The following is a 26,913-nucleotide window of genomic DNA, read 5'->3' on the forward strand; positions in this document are numbered from 1 at the left end:
GGGTTACTGCTATTTTTCTTGAAAACTTTAAAAGTTACTATCCATGTGTGGTAACAGCTAGGGTAGTAACGGTTACTAAATGCTGGTAGTAACAGCAACGGTATTAACTGCTACCACCCTTACCGTTACCAACTGTGCTTACTACCAGGGTTGTAACATATGTGACAAACCGTTACTACCCCAAAGTTAGCAAGTACTACCACCTTTTTTCTAAGAGTGTTGAGCAAGCACAGTATGTCACCTGTTCTAGCTCTAGACATAAAAGGCGCATTCGACAATGTGAGCCATGAACCCATTCCACGTAGCCTTGAAGATGTCGGCTGTGGTGCCAAAACGTACGCCTGCATGCTGGCTTTTGTCACCAACCGCACTGCCACTGTAGGGATTGCCAATATCCGGAGCGAGCTTTTTCAGCTCCCTAACAAACGTACGCCACAAGGCTCAGTGATATCCCCACTACTTTTCAACTTGACCCTCTTTAAGCTCCCCCGTATCTTGGACGCTGTCCCTGGGATACATCACGCGTTATACGCCAATGATATCACTTTGAGGACAAGAGGTGCAATCCCGGGTGAACAGAAGGAGCGACTTCAAGAGGCGGTTAACAACACTTAACAATATCTCAAGACCTGCGGCCTCCAATGTGCTCCGAAAAAATCGGAACTGTTAGTACTTGCGGCATGCACCCGTGGTAGACCACCAAGCTACGACGCACCTGACCCACAAGTATTTCTACAAGGAGTCCAACTACCACAAGTTGACACACTTCGAGTCCTTGGACTACATATACATAAACATGGGTCTGGCTCCGCTGCCCTACCCCGGCTGCAGAACACTGTGACGCAGCTCACTCACCTAATCCGAAGGGTGGCTAACCACCACAGTGGCTTCAAAGAGCACAAAACCCTAAAATGGTACAAGTTGTCCTATACAGCCGCATAACGTACGGAACTTCCTACCTCAACCTGAAGGCAGCGGAGAAACAAAAACTTAGTCTGCTGATACGAAAGGCTACAAAGCTTGCCCTAGGACTGCCGCCAGCCGCCTCCACTGAATGATTGCTTCACACGGGAGTTCACAATACGTGGGAAGAATTCAGCGAAGCACACCTCATCAACCAGGTTGAGAGACTCAAGCTGTCATTCACAGGGCAAGCCGTCCTTCGACGCACAGGATACGAGACCACCCTAGAACCCAACGAAGAACGCAAAGGCAAACTACCGTCACAGCTCCGACAATGCCATGAAATTCAGCAGATCTCTCGAAACATGCATCCTCAACATCACCAAGCAAGGTGGCTCGCCAGGGTTAACATGATCCGGAAAAACCATGGCAATGACCCGCAGGCGCGATACGTGGACGCAACCAAATATCCGGGACGTAACGCCTTTGCGATTACCGTCAGAGATTACAGGGACTCGGTACTGGCATCGGCGACTATCCTCGCCAAACCTGCGGAAACCGCTGAAGAGGTGGCTATAACATTCGCCACCCAGACGAGTGAGGATCCCATCGCGGTCTTTACCGGCTCGCAAACAGCGGCATGGAACTACCTGAAAGGCAGGGTCTCCACGGTGGCGATTAGGCTACTCAAATACGAACAAAGGACTAACTACTCTATGGCAGGCTTTAATTCGCGAATATAAGGCCAATAGACGTCGGACTCCGGAGTTTTTCGGACATGCAGCGCCACCCGTCGACGCAGTTTTGAGTAGTACAAAGCCCGACTACCGTGCCCAGTATGCTGCGCAACCACGTGCAACTACAGCGTACGAAACAAAGATTCAGCTAAATATTAGGTGTGTCTGCGCATTGAACACTTGGAAAAAGAGCTACGAATTCCACTCCGCTAGTCGGACGCGACACTGAACCACCATAAAGGGCTTGTGGATTCACTTGCCAGAACGAAGGCGAGAACAAGAGCAGGCGTAACAGCTCCGCGCTCTACAACACCTACCCCATTCGACGCTACTGTTGCGCTGCGAATTGCCACGGACGTAAAAGACTTCAGTTCTGCTGATTTCTGCAGGTTTAACGAAGCAGAACGGCAAGAACGCTGGATACGGACCGTCGCAAACGTGTTGGGTAAGCGAATTTCTCGCGTTCTCCACAGCCGTGTGAGAAAGTGTGATAGTGAAAGTGATATGATAACCGTGGTAACTTTGATTATGAAGTTTAACAGAGTCTCTGACCGCGGTGCGCGCTGTGCAATAGTAAGCAGGTGACGCGCGCAATGAACATCGCACACGCCGCCACCACCGATAGTGGTCGCCACTACGCGGCATTACGCATGTATGGCTTAGAAGGCTCCTGCTTCAGTCAGGAAATGGGACCACGTACGTCACACAGATAAGCCACAAAGTTTGTCTTCGCGATTGTCGGAGCTATCTTGGAGGCCTCGGTTTTGCCTTTCGTTGTTCACTAAGAAAGTGGACTCGCACGTATCCCTATTAACAGGGTATGGAAACGGAAGACAACCGTCAACTTGACACTCTAGCAATAGTTGAGCGCACAGGAAGCAAGATATCGATAGTGAATGGAGCTGCAAAGACGAAAATTGTCACGACCATTCGTACTGGATAAAGTGACCTTCGTACCACTGATCGTGGATATATTTCCGGTGTCTGTACATGGTCACTTTAACATCATGTGCATGCCCAAGTTTAACGCATATAGGCGCTGAAGAACCCGTGTCGGAGTGCTTGCCTCGAACTCGATGTCATGCGATGCTCTCTTGCACTTGAATTGCAGCACACCAAAATAACTGAAACATCTATTGCATTGTAACCACAGTTCGCTTTGATACTTTTCTAAAGCGAGGTTGGATTGACGGAAGATGCTTGCCAGATCCTTGATTTTCAAGAAACCGCACCTCAAGACCGACGGAACAGGAGTGCCTATGCACGTTCGCTTGCGGACGGCTCTTTTTACACTACCCATTTATGGCCGTCACGGCGATGGGGGTGCTGGTGGCAGTGTTTTTCGCAGCGCCGCCTGGGCAGAGTCTAACATCCATGGGCGCAGCAACATTTTTGAAGGATCGCCAATGAACTATCTCATGTACGCTATTCCTGTACCAATCGAGACCGAAATTTTAGGGCGCTGAAGTTAAGACTGATTCTACAACCTCATAATGTATACGCCACTAACTACTCACGTTAGCATTATTTGCATCGTTACCTTATAGCCAACAGCAACTTCCTTTGGTTACCACTCCTATTTTCTTGTTGTTTAACCATTTTATTGCTTATGTACTATCGTGAGCAATGTGAGTTCGGACGCGTGGCTAATATCCTCAAACCCCACATCGCCTTGATCTCAGCGGCCGCTCTCGGAAACAAACTGGGAAGGGCGGTGCGCTTCCGTTAGCTGTTCACAATCCCGCCTTCATGTAATTGCTTCAAAACGCAGCTTCTAACCAGACAATTGCTGCTATACCGGCGATATGAGTTCACATCAACGCGGACAGCCATAACCAATCACTCAGCAGGCTACGCATTCATATGATACCGGCTTTTATGTAGACTGCCATGACACACAGATGCAGGTGGTGATCGCTGAGCATTTCGGTACGCATCCTTCACCTAATTTGTCCTTGGTGCATTTCCTTTTCATGTTACGATTGCTAGCGGCCGATGACACGCGATCAGGTGCCGTTTCACAGCAACGATCCTGCGGGAGTGCCAACAATCAGCGGAAGAGCGCCCTCCTTTCCAGTTCGGTTTCGGCAGCGCCATCCTCGTATCACGTTATCTCGGTTTTCGGGCTATTCGCCACGCGCCCGCATGTTCTAGCTCGTATCGATCTACGCGTGCAGTATGCGTTGAACTGCAAAACTAGAATGCAACCAGAATCCCGCTGCTGCCAACACATCAGTGTGAAGCAATGTTCTCCCCCCTACTTTAACCTCACTACTTCTGACAGCCCAACCCCCATATTCTAGAACGTTCCTTCACTCAACGCTTCACCTTCACGTGAGAAAGCCGATGGAAGCGCCATCTCTAAGAACGGCAAGTCACTGCATATCCGAGAAAACCTGCTGCAATGTTTGAGTAGCGCAGCGTAGTTTTCAGCCGAACAGTGGCGCACTGCTCAACTCCGTCAAGTGAAGGGTGAAAGTCGAGTCGAGGAGCGTTCGTGAACACGGGGGTAAATGTAAGTGCCACAAATGACAGTTACGCGCAGTATCAATCACCGTGAGCGATTAGAACAAACCGGAAAGAAAGCAGCTTGAGCGCATGTCTCTTCGAGGAGCGCAGCTCCGCCCGTGACAGTTTTCCGTCGTACGGGTCCGCGAACTGCATGAATAATGCCTTCGCAGCGGGCTTGTTTACAAAGCTGGTCGGATCCACTCGGGCCGCCTGAATGTTTGATCCACAGCGTCTAATGGAAAGCTAATGCAAAATCGAAGATAAGCAAACGAGAATTGATTTCTGCCCGTTGGGAGCTTTTCCGGCGCGAGCTGGGCACATGGCTAGTTAAAGGCCACTCGCAATGTAATCGTCAGCCAAATAGCACCGCGATATGTCAAGCTCACGTACAGTGCGTGATGTCACGTGGTGTCGCGAGTTGGCACCGAGTCGGGCGATTGGCCACTGAGATCGATTAGCGCAGAGGGACACGTGCGGACGCGATCGCGTTAAACAGCTCGTTTCGCAGATATTATATGATGCCGGCGTCGTTAGCTGCGAGCGAAAAAATCAGCGCTGTCCGGGAGCGTTTGTTCGATATGAATGCAAATAAATAGGGATTCGAACCCAGTCCTATTTCGTGGCAAGCAGGTATTCCACCACAGAGCTATGCTATGCTTAGAATTGATTTCGCAAAAGAAAAAAAAAAACCCTCTACGAAGGTCACGTAACGCGAGCAGGTTCACGTAGTAAGTGTGGCCAGATGCAAAAATAGCACCAGGAATCAAGACAACAAGTGAAAGTTTTGAATGCCCACCGAAACGCTCCTGTACTTCCAAAGCACATATACTAAAATTGGAACGAAATGCTCCGATATGAAGTAATAACATACTCACGACGGTCAGCGCAAGTAGAACACAAGATACATTGATTGATTTGCGGGTTTAACACGCCAAAACCACGATATGATTATGAGAGACGCCGTAGTGGAGGGCTCCGGAAATTTCGACCACCTGGGGTTCTTTAACGTGCACCCAAATCTGAGCACACAGACCTACAACATTTCCGCGTCCATCGAAAATGCAGCCACCGCAGCTGGGATTCGATCCCGCGACCTGCGGGCTAGCGGCCGAGTACCTTAGCCACTATATAGACCATCGCGGTGGGGCTGAGAACACAAGATACCAGAACGTAATAATAATATATGCGGTTTCGCATCCCGGCACCACGATATGATTATGAGCGACACCGCAGTGGAGTGCTCCGGGAATTTCGATTATCGAGTATAGTGTTCTTTAACGTGCACTGACATCGCATAAGTACACGGGCCTTTTCGCCTCCCTGGTTGTGCGACCGCCGACGCCGAGAACGAACCAGCAACCTGGGGGTGAGCAGGCGAGCACCGCAACTTCTACATCACCGAAAACAAGAAAGTACAAGACAGCGCTCGCGTCGTGTACTTTCTTGTCTTTTGCGCCCTATTTGCGCTGACCGTCGTGAGCATGCTAAACGAACAGAAGTGTTCACCCACATTCTTTGTTACGGATGGGCCGAGCTGCCTGTGTAACGTTCCGCTGCGTACACAATCGTGACATGACTGGATAACATTTCTTTCACTCGTGAACGCAAGAATTGCACGTGTTTCGGCTTGTTTAATTTGCTTGTGTGTTCAGGTCAGATGTACGATTGTCGGTCTAATCGCACTATACGAGGTAGTTTGATGCGGTGAAATGAAGTTCGAGATGAAAATACACGAAGTAAACTCCTTTACGGCACAAGAATAGCGTATTTTCTCGCACATAATGCGTCGTACTATATAAACCGTGCTTTAACTATGTAAAAATAATATAAAAATTAATATACCCTCCTCATATGTTCCACACCCGTTTTTCTTAAGCGCATCTTTCCGTTTTTGGGTAGGGGCTATGTGCAAAAAATACGGCATATGGCATGATTGTCTTCTATCAGCACGTGCGCTGCTCCCCTTTTACACAAAGAAGCGTTTTGTCTTGCCCGCGACCATATTTGCAGACATATTATTCAGCCATATAAGGTCTTCACGATTAATGCACTACACGCGTGAATAGAAGACTTTTAGATGCGGAAGCATCTTATACTCGCGCCTTGTAGTGCGCCGTCCGCACCGCTTCTCGAACACTCGACAGCTGACGCGCGCGCATGCGCCGTCGCCCACTCTTCCACCATCTGTGCATCCCTTCCTCCTCTACACACCGCGCGTGCTTCACTCCTCCACCATCTGTGCACCCTTCCTCCTCTACACACCGCGTTCGACATCTACAATTCTCCTGATTCTCCAGTGGACGCGCATGTGGCGTCGCGCTTCGAGAACATTCAACAGCTGACAGTGCATGCGCCGTCGAGCTGTATATATACTCAAGGTCGGCGCTCGCTCGCTCAGTTGCCGCTCGTCGGTTGGTTTGTACGGCGCGTCAACGTCCAAGGTCGCGGTGAAATGAATTCCAACGAATCCACAAACACAATGATCGACGTCCCTTCGACCAGCGCCGCCCTTTCGCATACGTGTGTACGTGTTCACTCATTTAACACCCCCTCCTACAACCACGTCAACCAATTTAGCCATCGACCCAAGTAAGTCGCAATTTAACACCCCATTTCACAACCACGTTAACCAATTTAGCCATCGACCCAAGTAAGTCGCACTTTAACACCCCGTTAACCAATTATATGCTCCGCACCCTCCTCAGTGTTCCCCCGAGGGAAGCTGCGGGCAATTTTTTTTTAACGACTGAAGTAAACAAAAAGTTGACGCAGTGAATCTTGCAAGCTTGAAAATCTCATTTCTCAGTTAGCAAAGAAAAAAAATGTTTGAGATCGAACTCAACATGACCACACGCTCGAACAAATATGCCTCTTTGTTGCCAGCTTTGTGGGAGCTCGTCGATTTCAAGTGCACGCTCTGCATTTTTTTTTTCGTCTTTTCAATACATACCAACCACCCGGATGTACAGCTGCGCGACATAACATTCGTAGCGGAGCGCGCGCGGCACCGCCGTCGCCCACGCGAACAAGCAAGCGGCGAAAAACAGCACGCATGGACGGCCTCCTTCCAAAAACGAAACAAGCTGCGCGTGCGCCCCGCAGCGTAATTTCTCGATAGAAAAGCTTCCAAAATCAGCCGCGAGGGCGCGACCTGTTCTTCCGCACGCTTCTGGACGCGGCGCAAGGATACGTATTTGTCTTGCGGCGTAGAGGTAAAAACTTTAGTTGAATCAACAATACTGTGTCTGCTTCGATCTCGGAAACAATTAACGGACCGTTTAGAGTGATTTTGTTTTGCTGTTACAGCTAATTAACGCCTTTAGCGGTGGCGCGCGGCTCGCACTATTTTCTCTCTCCAGTCCGGCGGTCGAGCGGCGGATGCCGACTGATGCACTCCGACGCTTAGCGTGCAGGTCGACGCTCACCATCACCTCCTGTCCTTTCTTGTTTGATACCCCTGCTCTCCCTGTTAGTTTCCCTGGTCCTGCCATTCCCACATAGCCCTTCTTGACCGTAACCAAGGTATGTCCCGAGTTTCCTTGACCACGTCTTGGTTCGTTGTTTCCCTTTCGGTTGACGCTTTCTTGATTTCTGTCTCACTCACGTATGCCGATCTCTCTTCTGTGCGCCGGCTACTTGGCTGCGTATTTTCCTTTCCGGTGACTGTTTCTCTGTGAAAAAAATACCCCTTCTTCTGCTTCGCCGATCGTGCCTGTGCGTGTGTACACACCCGCTGTCGTTTGGCCCGCTTCTTCTTCTCTGCGCATAATTGTGTTCGTCGCCTCACCTTGATTTTTCTCTGCGAGCACTATCACCTCCCGTGTCTCTCCTCCCCTCCCCACCCGTACCACCACCCTCCCCGAAAAGCCGACGAGCGAGCGGAAGCGCCGGTTCTCGTGTGGCTCCTTTTATACATTTTTTTTTTCGCTCCCATCTCTTGACCAATACCCCCTTCCCATCAGCGCTGCGCGCTAAGCAGTTTCGTATATCTGCCGAGCAATGTATTGTGCCCGAAAAGAGAGCCGCGGCCCAGCGTGACGTGGTGGATAAGCCTGGCCGCAACGTCGGATTAGGCCTCCCGCCGCCGACGACTTCCCTGAAGGCGCGCCGCCGACGAATCTGCCCCGCCGCCGCGCATGCGCGCTGTCGGCTCTCCGGGCGAGGGAGGATGAAGGGAGGAGGAGAGACTGTGGAGGAAGAGAAGGGCTGGCTGCACAAATGGCCGCTCCGGCCGGCGCGGCTTTTGTTTTGCGGGAGGTCCTTCTCTCACCTGGTCCCGTCTCCCGGGTGCACACACACAGAAACACCTAGAGACTGCATAGGGCACGACACCCGCCCTGGCTCGGCACCGAGCACTTGCACCGGCACGACGCGCCCTTAATTTTCAGTTTTTTCTTCTAACCCGTACTGGGCAGCCGCAATATGCGTGGCGTGTGTTGCACGCTAAGGGCGTTGTTTGTTGCCTGCGGTGCGAATGCTCCGTGTCCAAGCGAGCACGACATTCAGTCGCGTTATTGTTATATTACGTTGTTTCTGTTTCGGTTGTGTTTGATGCTGTGAACCTCGTTTTTTTTTTTATTCTCCCACAGTTTCGTTGTTAAACCGTAGAGCGCATGCGTTTTAATAGTGAGCTGCATGTGCATGAAGTGCATCTTTACATTGTGTTAAGTGTGATGCCCGTGATGCCTTTTTTGTTAACGTTGTGCTTTGAAAGAGAAGCGTAAGAGTTCGCTATCACTAATTGTTATAGAAAACACATGCGTAGCACGTGGACAGTACGCCATGTTCTGCTCGCGAGAATACAAAGTTTTACGAGAACCGTAATTGATTAACGAATTACGTAACGCCTAACGTACCTAACGGTTGATGCCACAGTGTTCTTGTTTGGATTGTTTCTCGCGGCTTGCAGTGTTTAAATTCTCAGTGTCGCGAATGCAGCATGGTAAAACATGTTTCGTGTAAGCTACGTAATGGTTTTCAATAAACTCTGGGTGTGCTTGTGTAACATTTTCTTCGGAGGTATGCGTTCCGTGTTGCACTGTCATTACTCGAACACAGCACGCACGGCAACACATGATGATGATAAGTCTTTTTTGAAGGCGCGGATAGCTTGTTCGTGACTGCGTTATCGTTCTAAGTAACTAAAACCCGTCTTACTTCTCTCCTGCTTCTGGCTGTAAGTTAAGATGACGTAACACGTTAACGACATTTCGTAGTAGTATTTGCGTTGTATTGTATTAGCGTGTCGTATTATCAAGCGCAAATATTCAGTGTCGTGGCCGTGAAGCCTGACCTTTCTAGTGTAAGCAATCATTATAGCTTTGTGAGTGTAATAGTTATTGTTAAATCAATAGTATAATGAACATCTACTTGCGTTACACTTCGTTTCACAAGTTTTGACAGGTCATTCTTGCCTGTATTCTTTTTGTTCAATGCGTGTCCTGTAATTTTCAGCTCAGGCGTGTCGTATATCTTAGGAAAGGATTAATGATCCCATATGGTAGCACTGCACTTACGCGGGTCAGCTCTTAACACTACGAGTGTTTCTGCGTAAGGCACCACTAGATGTGCAGTAAACGCATTGCGCAATACACAGCTTCCATGAATATGGAATTGGGCGTGCTGGCAAGGTTTGCTTTCCACCCCCGAAAGCTTTCGTTCAGAAACTGATGTTCTCGTTTCATTTGCGCTCCCCCATCGTTTTATAGTGAATAATACGGCAGGGCAGATAAACGGGGACACAATCAAAGCACTTAAAACAAATCTGGTACCGCTGCGCTGTTCGCGTGCCTTTGCCTATGTTTGCGTTTCTTTGAGCTACAGTGTTATTCGGAGATATCGTAGCAGCAAGGTCGCATTGCAGTGGTAGTTTACAGTGAATGGCCCTTTTTAACGGAGGGGACAGTCCCCTCCTTTCTGGGCTGCAACGGGCATACAAAAGCAGACTTCACCGCCTCGACAGCGCATTTTTCGGAAGTCACGCATGTTAACAACAGTTCAGAGAGGGCTATGGCAGCGCCCTGGTCAGGTTTTGCAGTTAATCCGCAATGAACGGGAGGGGAAGAGGTGAAGGGAAGTAAGCGCTGTAGCAAAGAGATAACTGAAAACGAAAGGTAGGGGCGAGTGTTGAATAGGAATGGTAGATTCCTTAGTAAATGTACAACCTTCAGCGCTGGTCTTGTGGTTTTGGTACTCGACTGCTAGCCGTATGGTCGGAGGATCGAATCCCGGCCGGGGCGACCGCAGTTTCATAAAGGTGTAAATATTCGAGGCCCGTGTATTGATTATGTGCATGCACGTTAAAGAAGCCCAAGCGGTCGACATTGTCGGAGGATTCGAGTACGGCGTCTCATATTCGTAGGGTAGGTTCGGGACGTGAAGCCTGAACTTATATCATTATTTTGGAAGATATATCTGTCTGCTTATGCAGCTTAGACTGTTTTGCAGGTAATTGGCGTGAAATTTGCACACGAACATTGGGAAAATCTCGGTGATGATCTGGCAGTTTCACTGATAATAGGGGGGACCGCTCTTGGAACGAGAAGGCCGTCACTATGTGAACGAGGATACTGTAAGTGAAAATAATCGTTGACGAAAGCCCTAGATTCATATTTTCTTGTAATCGGACAATGAGAAATGGACAATAAAAAATTTCCGTTGTGTTCGTCCAGGTTTAAGTTAGTAACGCGCCGAAGGCTTCCGATCAGGATGCCCGCTGCGTAGGTCCGATCGAGTGGATAGTGTCGTCTTGATTGCATAAGTACAGCTGGTAACGATTGAGTGATTACGTTGAAAACGTTTTATTAATAACAGGAATAAAGAATGGGGAAGGGGTATGCGTATCCTTGGTTTGAACCAACGAGAGATGTGCGAACACGCTAATGGTTAACTAATGGTGGATACGAGACGCTGCTCCGGATTTGTTGAACCAAACAGGCCCAGTTATCCAACCTGAGGTCTTATTCTGGGGATTCCGTCAGCTAAAGCCGCCGTCCTACTCCACGAGGGCTGAGCTGTCTCGAGGGCGATTTCTTCGACATTTCTTCATCTCGTAACGACGGAGCATTTCCTAAACTTTTGGTCGTTTTGCTTGCAGTCCACGCTGATTACTCATACACTGCCCTGCCATGGTGGTCTAGTGGCTAAGGTACTCTGCTGCTGACCCGTAGGTCGCGGGATCGAATCCCGGCTGCGGCGGCTGCATTTTCGATGTAGGCGAAAATCTTGTAGACCTTTGTGCTCAGATTTGTGTGCACGTTAAAGAACCCCAGGAGGTCGAAATTCCTGGAGGCCTCCACTACAACGTCTCTCGTAATATGGTGGTTTTGTGACGTTAAACCCTACATATCAATCAATCACTCATACACTGTCATATTTGCGATTAAACCTGACTTTAACGAAACTCTTTGTCCATATTCTTTGTGAAACCTAGCAAAACATGCATTTCACTCTCGATAGCTTGGTTTTCAAGAGGTAAACATCGGCCACTTCTTACTTTCTCTCTTTTGCTTGGACGGCTTACCGTATGTTTTCGCTAATGTTGTAAGAGATAGATGAAAGAACTGAACGTTGCACTTCCCAGCTGCTGACCTGGCGCCTCCCTGCTAGATAGGGCCAAATGCAGCCGGGAACGTCGCTGGGGACAGTTGATCATAAACGCGATAATCTTTGCTTCGGGGCCGTCATCTTGGGGCGGTGCTTACGACCGTCCCGCGGCCTGCCGAGGTGGGAAACGCTTCTGGGAAAACTGCTTTGGCTCTGCTGAGGTTCGCGACGCGCCGTTTCGAGATAACGGTGGCCACGGGTCACCGAGGTGAAAGTGCGGTAGTGATAAACGGCGGCCCAGAAAAAAGCTAAGGTGATGCGCCGTGCGTTGTGAAGTTCAAGCGCCTTACCCACTGATCTTGTTAAGGGCACAATAAACAGTCGTGCAATGTCACACCGTCCCTTGCGCTGTTTACCCAATACGACAGAAGCCCGAAAGTCGCCTTTTTTTGTGTACGTATATCATTCGATTGATTGACCCCGCTTGAGAACTCCACACGCCACGTGGCGTTGCGTCGCCTCCTCCGGGATCGGAGGCATATTGGAAACTTTCTGCACCCCTCGTGGTTTTGCAGTGCCTCACTTATCGGGCCGTCGTGAAGAAGAGGCGATGTCATGGGATGACGCTATTTTGTCTACGTGTGATGTAATGAGAGGAGGACGTCATGACATGGCTGGTGATTTACCTTTTCATACTAGTCGTGTCGATGTCGAAGGTCACTTCTCGTGTTTGGTCAAACAATTAACGCTTTCGCACGAACAGCTTGGCATTTTTACCACCCATCGGTGGTACCAGGAGCACAATTATTACTGCGAGACTACGCTTGGTTAGCTGGGAAAAGCTTTCGAAGCAGAGACTGGTGGCGACGTCGACTTGGAGTAACCACGCGAGTTCGCGTGACGTCATTCGCTTTGGCTGCGTTCGCTAGGCCCTGTGTAATTCTTTGTCGCTAAAAACTACATCGTGTCCCAAGGAAATCAATGACTTGAGAAGGGAAATTTTGGACAGCTTTATCGAAATAATGTGGCGTAGGTACGAGAATAAAAGGACAGGCGTTGGAATCATCGACGTCAGAGTCCAGATTTGCCAGATGCAGCCTATCTGATAATCAACCCTCAGAAAAAGCGGTGCTACGCAAACGAAGAAGGTTGCTAGAAACCGGAGTTTAATAAATTCCTTGTTCCTGAAAATTTATATATATTGCATTTTCAATAACAAGTCGCTCAAGTACGAAGAAAAGGTTAACGAAAAATGACTTCGAATACACACTGTGCAACTTACACAGCAGCAGTTCACGACGACTGGGGCTGGCAGACCTCGGAAACATATATAGGCGGTAGATAATAATTGTTGCGGTTTTAAGTGTCAAAGCCACAATATGTTCTAGCGCAGCTTTAGTGAAGGGTTCCAGAAATTTCAGACACCTGGGGTTCTTCAACGTGCACCTAAATATAAGCACATGGCCTCTAGTATCTCGCTTCTATCGAAATGCGGCCGGCATTCGATCCTGCGACCTCTGGGGCAGCAGGCGAGCAAAAGCATCGATGGATGAATGAAGACAATTTCGTACTTTTTGAAGACCAGCACCTTTCATAATTTGCTTATTTGATGACAATCAAGTTACGCACGTGACGAGCACTAAGATAACTACATTTGCAAGGCAAGTGCCAATAACGCTCATGTTCTGGTGTTGTGGTGGCGGCGTCAAATTAAAAAGAAAACAAATGAAATTAATTTTCTATTCCAAGAAACCCGGAACGATAGCGCAATTTACGACGATACAGATCTGGAATAACAGCTCGTCAGCCTAAACTGATTTCGCGCTTTGCTTTGGGAGGCCTTTAAGCGGTGCGAAATGACACAAAATACTGAGGAGGAAAGCGAATAAAGATGCTCTATTAATTTCATTTTAAATAAAACATGTATAGGTGAGATTGAGTCCGTGCGCCATTTCACAAATACATGCCTTCATTGAAGCGACACGTGGCGTATGCAAAGCAAAAACGCTGCTGTGCTGTTGGCGTATGATCATCAGCCTGACTACGCCCACTGCAAGGCAAAGGTTTCTGCCATGATCCGCCAATCAACCCGGTCTTGTGCTTTCCGTTGCCACGTTATATACGCGAACTTTTCAATCTCATAGACCCTCCGAACTTTCTGTCTCCCCTTCGTGCATTTGCCGTCTCTGGGAATCCAGTCAGTCATCCTTGATGACCAGCGGTTATCTTGCTTGCGTACTACGTGCCCGGCCAATGTTTATTTCAACTATGATATTCTTAACCCCGGTTTGTTCCCTGGCCCGCTCTGCTATCTTCTTGTCTCTTAAGGTTACACCTATTATTTTTCTTTCCATCGCTCGCTGCGTCGTCCTCAATTTAAGCTGAACCCTCTTTGTAAGCCTTCAGGTTTCTCCATCAACTCTTATCTCTAACTCTTCACACTCTGGGCTCCTGAATATCTCCTGTAAACACGCGGTGAATAGCATTGGAGAGATCGTGTCTCCCTGCCTTGCACCCTTCATTATTGGGATTCTTTCGCTTTCTTCATGGAGAACTATGGTGGCTGTGGATCCTCTGTAAAATTTTCGCAGTATGTTTATGTAGGGTTCTGCGATGCCCTGGTTCCGTAGTGCCTGCATGAGTACTGATGTCTCGACTGAGTCAAACGCCTTCTCGTAATCTATAAAAGCTATGTATAGGGGTTGGGTGTATTCAGCGCATTTCTCTATTACCTGATTGATAGTATAAAAATGGTCTATTGTAGAGTAGCCGGCACGAAATTCTGCTTGGTCCTTTGGCTGATTGAACTCTAACTTGGTCTTATGTATTAGCTATTACTTTTATAGATATTTTGTAGAGAACGGAGAGTAAGCTGATAAGCTTGTAATTTTTCAAGTCCTTGACGTCTCCTTTCTTATGGATTAAGATGATGTTGATGTTCTTCCAAAATTCTGCTACCCTTCCCGTCAAGAGACGCTTTGTATATGAGGTGGCTAATTTTTCTAACACAGTTTTTCCGCCATCTTTCGGGAGGTCCGTTGTTACTTTTTCCTCACCAGCGGCTTTGCCTCTTTGCAATATTTCTAGGGCTCGCCTTGCTTCCCCTGTCGTTACTAGTGTGATGTCGAATTCCTCTGGACTACTAATGTTTCTCACGGTATCATCCTGGTTGTTTTGGCTTCTGTACAGCTCTCTGTAGAATTCCTCCGCCACCTCGACTGTCCTATCCATATTGATTGATATTGCGTTCCTTGTTCCTTAATGCATACATCCTATTTTTGCCTATGTACAAGTTTCCTTTCGCTGCTTTGGGGCTTCTGCCGGTTTTTACAGTCTGTTCAATTCTCTCCATGCTGTACCTTCGGCTGTCAGCTATTTTACGCCTATTGATTAACTTCGAAAACTATAGCTCTACTTTGTCGGTTGCATTTGAGGCTTTTATCATAAGGTTGGTCGTCTTTTAGTGAGAGTTTTCGGCTCCTCATTTAGTTTGTGTCCTGTCTAGTGACTGTATCTTCGACTTCCATTGCACTTAGAAGTGTGGCAGCGTGGGCTAGTTGGTATGGCATGACGGTAGTTATTGCGCGAGAACAGAACGATGACAAAGAGACAAGAAGGACTTCGTGTCCTTGTATACCATGATGATACTACCACGACGATACTGTGGAAGGCTTAGAAACGTCTTTTATATTTTCGGATGCGGAGGGCTGTACAACCAACATGGTTAGTGTACTTTCGAGCTTCGGCGAAACACGAGGGCGGGAGGGGGGGGGGGGCAGAGGGCTTAAGAAAGGGTCGGGAGTATTGTACTACTGAACCTCCGAGTCAGTCCACAGAGAGTATGCGTCGCGATACGCAAGAGCTGATTCCTCAACTCCAAGCGCTTTCGAATGCGCTGCAGCAAACCCTGCGCACATATAACGCAGTGGCGCTTTCTGGGATTCTTTTTTTTTTTCGCACCGTACGTCTCTTCATCTTGATTATTCAAATACCCCCTGGCAACGCACACAAACATGTTGACTTTGTAGGCGCATCCCGCTGAACGCCATATCTAGCAAAGAGTTTCTGACGTGCCGTTTGTGTATACTTTCCCCAGCTGATCCGAAGCGACTGATCGAAAGCTAGAATCCAACGCTAAAGTTTGTGGGCTACCGGTTCCATGGCAGATGAAAATTTCCGTTCTATCATGGCGTCACGCATATAATTAAGGACTTTACCGTTCGCGCAAACTACTTCGAGTGCTTAGTTTTTTTATTATAGACGATAGTCACGGGATAAGCGAGCATTCACCGATTTCGCCGATTCGCCTGTTCCCGTCGAGTTGCACTTCGTTGACGACCGTGCCTCGTGTGTTCAGTACCAGGTCGCCTGTCCGTCCACGTGGGGAACTTCTCACTTCCGCTATTTTGGAACCGTGCGGCATATCTCGATCTTTTGACATTGCGACTGCGTTTCGGTATTTGTCGATGCGAGGAAAAAAGTGGAATGTGCGCGTCTGTATGCCTCCGTCGTGTACCGAGCCCCACCTGAGAAGGGCACTTAGGGAGGCGAGGCTGCGTGTACGTGTCTTGCCGAAGCGTCGTTGATGCACGCGGTAAGGCAGGACGCATCGGAGCGGGACCTTCATCTTTTTATCTCTATACGACATTTGCACGTCGCACCGTATAGGAGAACCGACGCCCCGAGAGCGGAAGTGTATATTCTCGTTATCCACGGGAAGGGGGGCAAGGCGTGTACACCTTTTCTCGGGTGACTTACGTAATGCCTTGCGACACGCTGCGTGCTTGCGTTACGTGGTCTGGAACCCATACAGCGCGTCGTTCTAGAGGTACTAGCCCACGCGGGGCATCGGCGAAGGAAATTGACTGTTTGCCAGAGCGTGGGTGGCTTTGACGCTGATTTGTGGCCCGGGCCGGCGAGGTTTGTTCAAGCGCGAGAAGTGGACAGGTGCCACGCGCCAAACAGTGATTTGTTCTCCTTTTGCAGTTGGAATTAAGGAATTTTTAGGCCATGAATTTGGGAACTCGTGGCGTACAGGAATGGTGATCAACTCGCTTTCTCGTTAATGGTCGAGATATAATATAGTCATACCTGGGCTATTACGTCCCGAAACCGTGATGTGAATAAGATAGTTCTGCAAGTTTGGACCATGGGGTGTTTTTTAACGGGCCCTGACATGGGGCACAGTGCACGGGCCTCTAGCATTATGCTTCAATCAATATGCGACTGCCGTGACTTACGGGTCAGCACTTCAGCATCGTAACCAGTGTTCCACCGAGCCGAACTGATTGACGTACCGATTACATCGGTGGTTCAGTTGATATCTTCAATGCAAATCCTCTGAACTGTCCTTGTTATGATATTAAATGCAAGGTCTAGGATCCGACCGTGTTTCCTTAGCGTAATCTGGTGTACTTGGCGAGCTGTTATGCATTCAAGGCCATAAAGGCGCGTGGATTTATACTGGAGAAAAAAAAAAACAAGCTATTTTTTAGTTAACGTACTCATTAAAGAAACCCGGGGTGGTTGAAACTACAGGACGCAGTGTTCGAATCGCGGGGGGGGGGGGGGAAGGGGGGACGGTGGTTTCCACGTGGATTCGATTCGGAGTGCTCCGCTACGGCGGACTTTATAATCGTATGGTCGTTTTGGCACGTGAAGTTAGAGAAATTAATATTGTACTTAAATTATTGATGGGTATTCCATTACGGCGTCCGTCATTATAAGGTGTGATTTTGGGCACATACTTGGCGTGGTTCGTACTCGAGCTCCTGTCCTGCGTGCATTTTGTTCTCGATCCTGTTTCTTTAGCGCGCCTTTGTTCCGCGCCCCTCGTAACGAGAGATCGAAGTCATGCAGGGAGGTTTGCATGAACGAATGCCTCTGCAACCTTGCAGTGTAGAGTTAGTGGAGGGTCTAGAAAGGTAAGAACCAAAAAAAAATACAGATGACATGCTACTGCACAAAAATATTGATGTTCACGAAAGTGCACCGGATGACACTTATATCACGTCATGTTGATTGATTTGTTATCTACTGTTCGGTTATGAAAGATTATAACCCCACCGCATCATAATTCTAATCTAACCGTGATCTATATCTGACCATTTTATAGGCACATTAATTTCGATACGCGGTCTTCACTCTAAAAGCTTCGTTGTTTCAACTGTTGCGGGCTGCATTGGAAAGAGTATCATTTGTGTGTGTAGACAAGAGCACTGCCTGCAGCGTCCCGTGAGTGCGCCTTCTCGTCCGCCGCGCTGGATCAGCGGTCAGTGTGCTCGGCTGCTTACACCAAAGGTCGCGGGTTCGATGCCGGCCGGGGGCGGTCGCATTTCGTTGATGATGAAATGCTATGAATATTCTGTGCCATGTCAGGACACGTTAAAGACCGCCACACGGTCGAAACTTGCGGAGCCCTCTACTATAGTGCAGCCCTCACTATTGAAGAGCTTTCGAATGTTGTACGCTGAGTTAACGGTAGTTGCGGTCGCCCGCCATTTCCGTCAGCGTAGACGACGCAAGCGGTTAGCGTATACGACGCATGCGCAGTGGCGCGGAACGCTAACTTCAAACCTTGCGTACGCTACTCGAAAACTTCCTTCCTATATCGTAGTTCTGGCACGTAAAAACCCCAAGTATTCATTTCCTACTATTAAGTGGGCTTTCTCGTCCGTTCGACGCTGCTTTCCCGGCGTGGCTAGCGTGTAGCGTTTTTATTTCCGTTCGACGCGGCGGCATCAATTCGTGGCCTTCTGCACGCACACGTGTGGGCAGAAGGGCGGCGGCGCCTGTTTTCCACCTTGCGCTGGCTCGCGGTTGATCGGCCCCAGCTGCGGCGGCAGCTGCGCACGTTTTCAGCAGGCCGTGCGTCTGTCTCCATCGGGCGCTTCTGCTTGGCTCCATGCCTGCCCGGCTTTATATATTTTTCTATTATTATCTCCACCCGCGAGCGTCGGTGCGGCTGTGTTTGTCCGTTCGGGCAGCTGAACTGCAGCTTTGCAGCCGGGCACGGGAGCGAGCGATATGTCCATTCGTGACTGGCTGCGCCCGCCAGTTGTTGGGAGAGAACCACGTGCGTTGGCGGTTCGAAGAGAATTGAACCGACTGTCGAACGATGAAATGAAATGCGGTCTCGTTGTGGTGCTGTAAAGGAAAATGCGGGCTTTTTAAAAAAGTTACATACATGAAATAAAAAAGCACGACATAATTGTATAGAAATAGGATATTTTTGTGTTACAGGAACAGATTGCCAACAATATCCCAGCGCTGCCAACGACACCGGCATTATCCCTCATTTAGTGTATACATTAGCCGTAATTCGGCTACAGTCGGCTAACGTGAGCTTTAGCCGGATATAACTTAATACGGAGAGGCCCCGCCCAGATGGCTGAAGCGCCTATCTGCCTCCGTTAATGAAAAATAAGCAGTCCCGCTTTTGCACTCTACAGTGAAAATGCTATCGCAGGCCGTCCGGCTCATCACGTCAGCTTGGAGTGAGTGTGCGCCGATTAGTGCACGCCTCTGTTCATCTCCCCTTAAAAAAGTAGGGCTACGGGCTTCGCAAATTCTTTCAGACGGTAGTGCTGAAGAATTCTGGTATAATGTGAATAAATACGGTAGTTCTACGTAGGTGGCCTTCTGAGGTGCTGTGCAGTAGACTTTACTGCTTTCGGCATCGGTCCATATTATATTTAATGCGATAGCGTTAGAGGGCTCGTGGCGCAGAAACTCCGCCGTCGGCGTCGGCGTCGGCACCGTTGGCTGTGAGCGAAAAATCGCCCGTGAGGGAAAAATTGAGAAAGAAGCAAATGAAATAGAAAATGAAATTTTCGGTGCTATTGAGCATCGTACCAGGGGCGTTCGCGTGGCAAGCAGGTTTCCTGCCACAAAGCCACGGTGTTACTTGCAGTTGCACAGGGAAAAAACACTACATAAATGCCATGCAGTGAAAGGAGTCTCCTTAACGCATTTTGTTCGACTGGCGTCACGATGAAAACGAGCCCATTCGACGATTTGTAGGCGCATTCGGGAGGCCATCAAACTACGTCGAAAAAGGCCGATATTGTGCAGCCATCGCCGCTATTTAACACTCAGGAACATTCAAACATCTCTAAAAATGGACGGCTATCTCCATCTTGCGGAAAGCATATCATTCCTTTCCAGAGGCGTTAAAAAAGCAAACAGCAAACGCTAGATACTATGCTGCCATCTGTGAGGCATTGTGAGACTCTTTGTGGCCATCCGAGCTGGCGAGCGCGCGACATGCATCTTGGAGGCCATGCGACTCTTGCTTTAGATGAAAACTCTATATGTACCAACGTTACGTTGATATGTACCACTTGCGCGCGCGCGCGTGCGTGTGTGTGCCATCCGTGAGACGTATGAAAAACGTGTCTCAACTACAACAGAGCGCCGTTCTAGGAGAGGGAAGTGGCCACACTGCACAGTCACTGCAGTTCTAAAATACGTCGCGCTTGTGCGCGTGTGTGTGTGTGCGTGTGTGTGTGTGCGCGTGCACGTGTGTGTGTGTTGTGTTTGTGTGCGCGTGTGTAACAAAACATATTAATGAGTATGCACTTAGCGGCTGAAGCGCGCATTAGGGGCCGAATTTCGCTATCGCTTTCAGCTCCTAAAGGTAAAGGTTGAGGGTCCCCCAATGTTTTTCAACAGTATGGCCTTACACCGTTACGGGATGCGGGTCACAGAGGCTAATGAAGACTCCAATTTCTTCAATGCGTGAAATCTACGACTCGGACGCAGCGCTCACATCCAATGGTTATACAGCTGGGGCGGCGGTGTCCGTCGAGCAGAAAACCACGTGTCTCGGAGTTACGCCTTCGTGAACTGCGAGCGCCGCATTTCAGTTACCTTCAGCGAACAATGGGTTTCGCTTTCGTGTATTAGGTAGAAGCGTAAGAGAACGTATGAGTCGCCTCCCGCCCCTTGATTTGTTAATGAGGAATATATGGAGTGCAGCAGTCGCTATGGGGCCCGGCTGTATACCTGAAGGTCGCGTGTTCGATTCCGGCTGCGGCGGTCGCATTTAGGTGACGGTGAAATAGTATAGAGGCCCGTGCACAGTGCCATGTCAGTGCACGCGGAAGAACACCAGCTGGTTAAGATTTCCGCAGCCCACCACTACGGCGTCTCATAATCATATCTTGGTTTCGGGATGTGACAACCTAGATAATGTTATTGGTATAGCATTCGGGGTTTTGCGTGCCAAAGCCGCGGTATCAGTACGATGTACGCTGTAGTGTAACGATCCGGAAACCTGAACCGTCTGGTGTTTGTGATTGTAAATACTTTTCCCCGAATTCACACGGCAATGAACTCCGCTCATTTGTGGCGATTGTATGCGCTGAGGATGCCAGCTGCACAAGTCAGCAAACGTCTTTCACTTTGTGAATAATTGTTGTGCAAAGTCGGAGTAAACCTTCGACAACCGCAGTTTCATCCGCAGGCTTTGGGAACATCTTTTTTTTTTTTTTTTTGATGTGTGTTATATGCGAGGAAAGGCATTACATCCAGCCTGAACTAACGGTCACAAGAAGCGATGAAGAGGAACTCGAAAAGCTACTGGTACCTATCTTGACCGTTTCCTGTGGTTGTTTGCTTTGGCTGGATAGATAATAGATGACCAGCGGAAAGATCTGTACGGGTTATTGTTTGGCGAAAACCGTGCCTAATTTCTCTGAGGCTACTGGAATGTCATTGACGGCATACGTTAAAGGAACGCCAAGGAGAGAAACGATTTTGTCTCGTATTAGAAAATTAGTCGCCTACAATTCCAAAATCACGGAGCGTGCCGCGAAAAGCACGCTTGGTAAAGCGAGGAAACGTGCAAAAGGAAACGAAAATACTTGTGGTGACGCTACTTTTGAAATTGTTACGCCAAATATCATTGCGTCATAAATTTTGACGGCGTCTACCAAGTCCTACGTACTTATCGGTGAAAACAAAGTACGCTGACCTCCAACGGAACCACAGGCTCAACACATCAAGTTTCACGAGATTTCTTAGCGATTTACGCAATGTCTCCGAAATGATAAATTTACATTTGGAAATCTGTGATGCCACGCGCAGGGATTTAAGCGAGAAATTTGAAAAAAAAAATGTCGAGTTCGATTTTCTCTTGTTTTAGTTAACTAATGACGGTGGAAGTAACGACACTCGCGTCGCTGCACTACTATTTATCAATATAAACCAATTCATTGTTCCTCCTTTGTGTCCCTTCAAGGAGATAATAGTTGTGAACTCCATCGCTCTTTCCCAGCGGAGCCAAAGTCTTCATGCCACCGTTTTGTGTTTGTCATTATTTAAAGCGCGTGGTTGCAGGAGTGAAAAATTTTGGACACCGTTATAGATGGCTTGAAGTGATATCGTTAAAGAGCGCCTTATTTTAGTACAAGCATACAAGATGCGAAGTTTGTGATGTCACGCTGAAGCTGCCAGTGTACAGTGGCGCCCAAATACGAAGTGCAACATTGATTGATTTGTGGGGTTTAACGTCCCAAAACCACTTCATGATTATGAGAGACGCCGTCGTGGAGGGCTCCGCAAATTTCGACCATCTGGGGTTCTTTAACGTGCGCCCAAATCTGAGCACACGGGCCTACAACATTTCCGTCTCCGACGGAAATGCAGCCGCCGCAGCCGGGATTCGAGCCCGCGACCTGCGGGTCAGCAGCCGAGTACCTTAGCCACTATAGACCACCGCGCTGAGGCATGAAGTGCAACATGTTGTGCACGCTTAGAGCGGCACTGCAAAATGGCGCCGACGTAGCAAAAACGATTGAAGTAAACACTCTTTTTGAAACCTTTACTGTGTAAACCGATTTGACGTTTGCCCGTTTCACCGTTCAGGCTTAAAACCCGTTCATCCACGCCCACAGTGTTGCAACGCGTATCGAGCGCGACTCTACACCGCATACATGTTCCTTCATTATTGACGCATAGGTGCCGGTATTGTCCTGGCGGCGTAGGAATCAGGTCAATCATAACTAGATAAGGTGTATTGACGCAATTGAGCCGCCATGTTGGAGTTCTGGTGTGCTGAGAATCTGCGTCCTGACGTCGCGTGCAATTTATCGACGAGTACTTGCTGACAACAGGCGGCGTTTGGACACTTCGATGTGCTGTGCGTAACTCTCGCATGTATGATTTAACCTGCGAAGGTGGCGCCACCACCAGAACGTGACAGCGGTTACAACGCTGGTGGAGGCCGCTTCGCGTCTCCGAATTGGTGTTACACATAGTTTCCTGAAATTAAATAGAGGGGACCCTGGCGCTGCGCTCGTTCGGCGATCATGGGAATGATGGGTAGTACACACATTTGCCTAGTCTTTGTACTTGCGGGCGGCGAATCGTACTTGCGGCTTCGCTTATTGCAGTGTTTCAGTTTTGTTTTGAAAGAAAGATTCAACCCCTTTGAACTTTATGACCAGATTTGGAAAGGTAAGTCTAAACGAATGACATGATGCGAGAGCAACTGCTAAACATTTGCTAATATTTGTTTCGTAAGAAAACAGCTCCAAGCCACACGAACACCCACGGAGCCAAAATCAGGCCAGAAGTACGAAAATTAGACAAATGTGTGTACTACCCATCATTCCCATGCTCGCTGAAGCGCCGTGCGTTGCAGCTCCCATATACACTAGCGCCAGAGTTAGTGTATATTAGGAAACTCAATGACGTTACGTTACCTACGCTGACAATCCGTCCATTCTGTTGTTTGTCAAACTCTGTGGTCACGCCCGCGGCAGCTCCGTGCGAGCATGCGGCTTCCGTATGAGTAGTTTTCGTCCGTCTCGTCCTTCCACCCGCCAAACCGCGCGCTTTTGGAAAGTTGTTCACTGGTTGTTTTGAGAGCGACGCGTGCCGCGTCCTTGTTTCACCTCGCCAGCACCGGCAGGAGTCCCACAAATCCGGCGTGCATGAGGCGCGCTCGTTTCTCTCTACGGCGCGTCTCGCATTGCGTCTTGTCTGCATCCGGTGCGTGCGTCCGTTCTCTGGCTTGCGTCTCTCGGCAGGTTTGTCGCATCGGTTCTCACGTTGTGTTGTGGGACTTGTTCCGCGATCGGCCACGAGACCGTGTCGTCCTCCGGTATAGCGTGCGTACGGTTGTCCCAACGAATCGTCGCTCTCACGAGAGTCGGCCCTCGTCGTCTCTGTTTCAAACGCAGCGCTGGATGTCACGGCGCCCAACTCTGCAGGTACGTGTTGCACGTTTCCTTTGTAGCCGAAGGATATCGCTCGGCGTTTGAAGGTGTTCGTAGCTTGTCTACTTGTTTGTCGTCGCCCTGTATGCGACCTGCTTGATTGTGTCTGCGATGTTCCTCATCTTCGACGAAGGTTATACCTATTGCTTGGATCGACAGACAAGGGGAAAAGAGAATTGAAGAAAGGGAAGGGCGGTTAACCAGGGCTGAACCCCGTAGGCTACCCTTACTGGGTACGGGAGAGGGGAAAGGGAAGTTATGGAGGAGGAGAGAAAGTCACTGTTTCAGCCGACGTAAAGCTCCGCGTATGACATCACGAATCGTCAATAAGTCCGTTATCCGTGAGAAAACGCTTTCGTCGCCGATGAGTTGATAGGTGGGTCCAGTATCTACTCGACGGTGAAAGCGCTTGCATTCAGGTGGTTTATAGCAGTGTGGATGCGAAGCCTTTCGTTTGAGTAAGTGGACCCGTTCAGGCCGGCATATAGACGCTGCGCATTGTGTTGCCACACGGTCCAGGAGAACCGACTGAAGGGTTCGTCACAGCTTTAGAGCGTGATCTAGAGGGAATGATGGCGCTATACGCGGCCATGTTTAACCGGTGCCGGCAGTGGACATACAGTACGGATTATATATACTGTGTACTGGATAGCACTTTGGACCGAACCGCGCTATAGTACCCTGGACAGTGTCACAGCAAGAGTTTGTAGACGCGGCCTTCGCGATTTTCTCCTGCAGCCGGAGGTGATCGCGGAGGCCACATTACAGATCACGCCAATGCTGGCATTGGTGGTAGGTGGCAGGTACTAATGGCAATGTAGCGATTCTGAAATTGTTCTTGCTTGATCTGGCCACCTATTTCTCCTGGTTTTTTGCAGTAAATGAAAACTTTGAGTGAGGTAAGCAGTTGTGGAAAGAACGTTTGCAGAGACATCTTCAAGGTAGAGATGGTAGCGTGCATTGGCAAACAAAACAGAAGACTTCTTGGCTGACACGAGACGGGGAGCGAAATTGCGACGCTCAGGCTAGTGAGTAGCGTACACAAACAAAAAATAGCGTGGCAGGGCGCCAGGTGCTAAGGGTGGTACCAATTTAAAATCACAATACAGGCATTTTCATGGAAAAGAATACTACGGAAAGGGAACGGCATTTGGTCGTGGCAATCGGCTGATATTAGGATGTTCGCCGGTATACGCTGAGCTCCGGCCATAACGGGAGATATCTGGGAAAGGCCTGCAGCGGGTGTAACTAATATAGCGACGACTCGTGCAGCTTATATATGAAAAGACTGCCGAGGACCATTGTGGTGAACTTCGAAGGAGCTGATGAATAGGTATTTTTGCCCACCGTGTGTTTCTGGTAGAACTTGTTTGGTTTCTCCGTGTTATGGTAGCTGTGGTCGATTTTACCGTCGTCGCCAGGTGCTCAAGACTGTGCCTGTTGGCTGATCGGGTGCAGTGCGAGCGTAAAGGAATAGCGCACTGCTGGCGTTCTATAGTAAGAAAAACGGAACTGTCCTATTACTACGGAATGACTTGTTATTGAGAACACGAGAACGGACCGAATAATTTGGCGTATCCCAGGGTCGATCAGGTAGTTTACCTTGTTTAATATTGAAAGGGTTACTGACCCTTCCATGGTTACTGACCCTTCCCTACGTCACGTAGGTCAAGTGAGCCTTCAAAGTGTTCACGTCGCGCACTTGTGCAGTGGTTCTGAAAACTCTTTCGCCGGTGGTGTCTTTACACGTTGCGCTATCTTGCAGGTTAAGAAGGGCGGCTTCGCGTGGGTGAACGTGGATATAGCGCAGAGAAATGCTACATTCGTGAGTTTTATTATTGCAATGGATTATACCTTTTAATCATTCCGCCATCAGCTGCAATTCATGAATCCGTACCTTGCGAGCCAGGTACGCCTTTGCCACTTCTACGCCTCATTTCAGCCTCTTAAATTTGGCATCTGCTGAAACATGTCTGGGTGTCTACGTGCCAAAACCATGATATGATTGATACATGCCGTAGTGGCGTTCTGGGGATATTTTGACCACTTGTTGTTTTTTAACGTGCCTGACATCGTAAACTTCGCGGGCCTCTGCCATTTTGCATCCATCGAAACGGCCGCCGCGGCTGGTATCGATCCCGCGACCTCCGGGTCAGCAGCCGAACTGCGTGACTGCGCTAGGCTAGACCACCGCGACGAAATCTCCGCAGGAAGAGCAAAAAAAAAAAGAAAAAAAAACTGGCAGATCCCGCGTGCAGTGAAAATTTATGATATGCGAAGCACGAATGAGGAAGGTTAATATGTCACTTTGAAATCACCACACCGTTACGAGGTGGAGGTAAATTATGCGGTACATGACTTCCGGATCATGATTGTCATTTTTGGATTTGTTGTTTGCCTTCGTCATCTGTTCACGTCACGTTATGCCATGTTTAGTATATGTGGGTCTAGCGAAACGGCCGCGAATGTGCTATGAGCGTGGAATGTTGCCATGTTCATACGTGACACGCGCCTCATGATTACAATGTTTGCCCCAGTCACATACATACGTCATCCTTTGACGTCTCTAATACCAAATGTGGCATATGTGAAGCTAGCGAAACGGCTTTGAGTGCATTATGAGCATGGCATGTTGTCATGTTACATGACACGCATCTCATGATTTTCATCTTAGGGTCTGTCGCTTGTGTTCGCCATGCAATCATGTCATACCATACCAGTTTTGCAACATGTCATGTGGACGAAATCACCGCAAGAGCATCAAGACCATGAAATGTAAATCATGACATGTCATCATTTTCATGTTATTACCAGTCAAATATGCTCGCAATACAGTTATGTTATGCCATACCAAGTTTTTTCGCGATACCATCATCCGAACGGCCAGGAGAGCTAAAAATCGTAGGTGGATAGATAGATAGATAGATAGATAGATAGATAGATAGATAGATAGATAGATAGATACGCTCAAAGTCGCCGAAGTTCGTTAAGAA

At 48.7% G+C, this 26,913-nt stretch overlaps 1 protein-coding gene across 2 annotated transcripts in view; it reads left to right on the forward strand.

The window, feature by feature from the left end:
- The first annotated feature begins 7,546 nt into the window (after positions 1 to 7,546).
- Positions 7,547 to 26,913, forward strand: part of LOC119177206 (uncharacterized) — a 206,182-nt gene continuing 186,815 nt past the window's right edge. The window contains exon 1 of one of the 2 annotated variants that reach the window (XR_012895009.1): positions 7,547 to 7,673. Coding sequence is in view for 1 of the 2 variants with exons in the window: in XM_075893761.1 (XP_075749876.1) it covers positions 23,891 to 23,914 (24 nt within the window). In the remaining variant the exon portion in view is untranslated. Of the gene's footprint in view, positions 7,674 to 23,875; positions 23,915 to 26,913 lie in introns of those variants that run through there. The other variant, XM_075893761.1, reaches the window with a different exon arrangement.

Source organism: Rhipicephalus microplus, chromosome 4, assembly GCF_043290135.1.
Source record: "Rhipicephalus microplus isolate Deutch F79 chromosome 4, USDA_Rmic, whole genome shotgun sequence".
Taxonomy (NCBI): domain Eukaryota; kingdom Metazoa; phylum Arthropoda; class Arachnida; order Ixodida; family Ixodidae; genus Rhipicephalus; species Rhipicephalus microplus.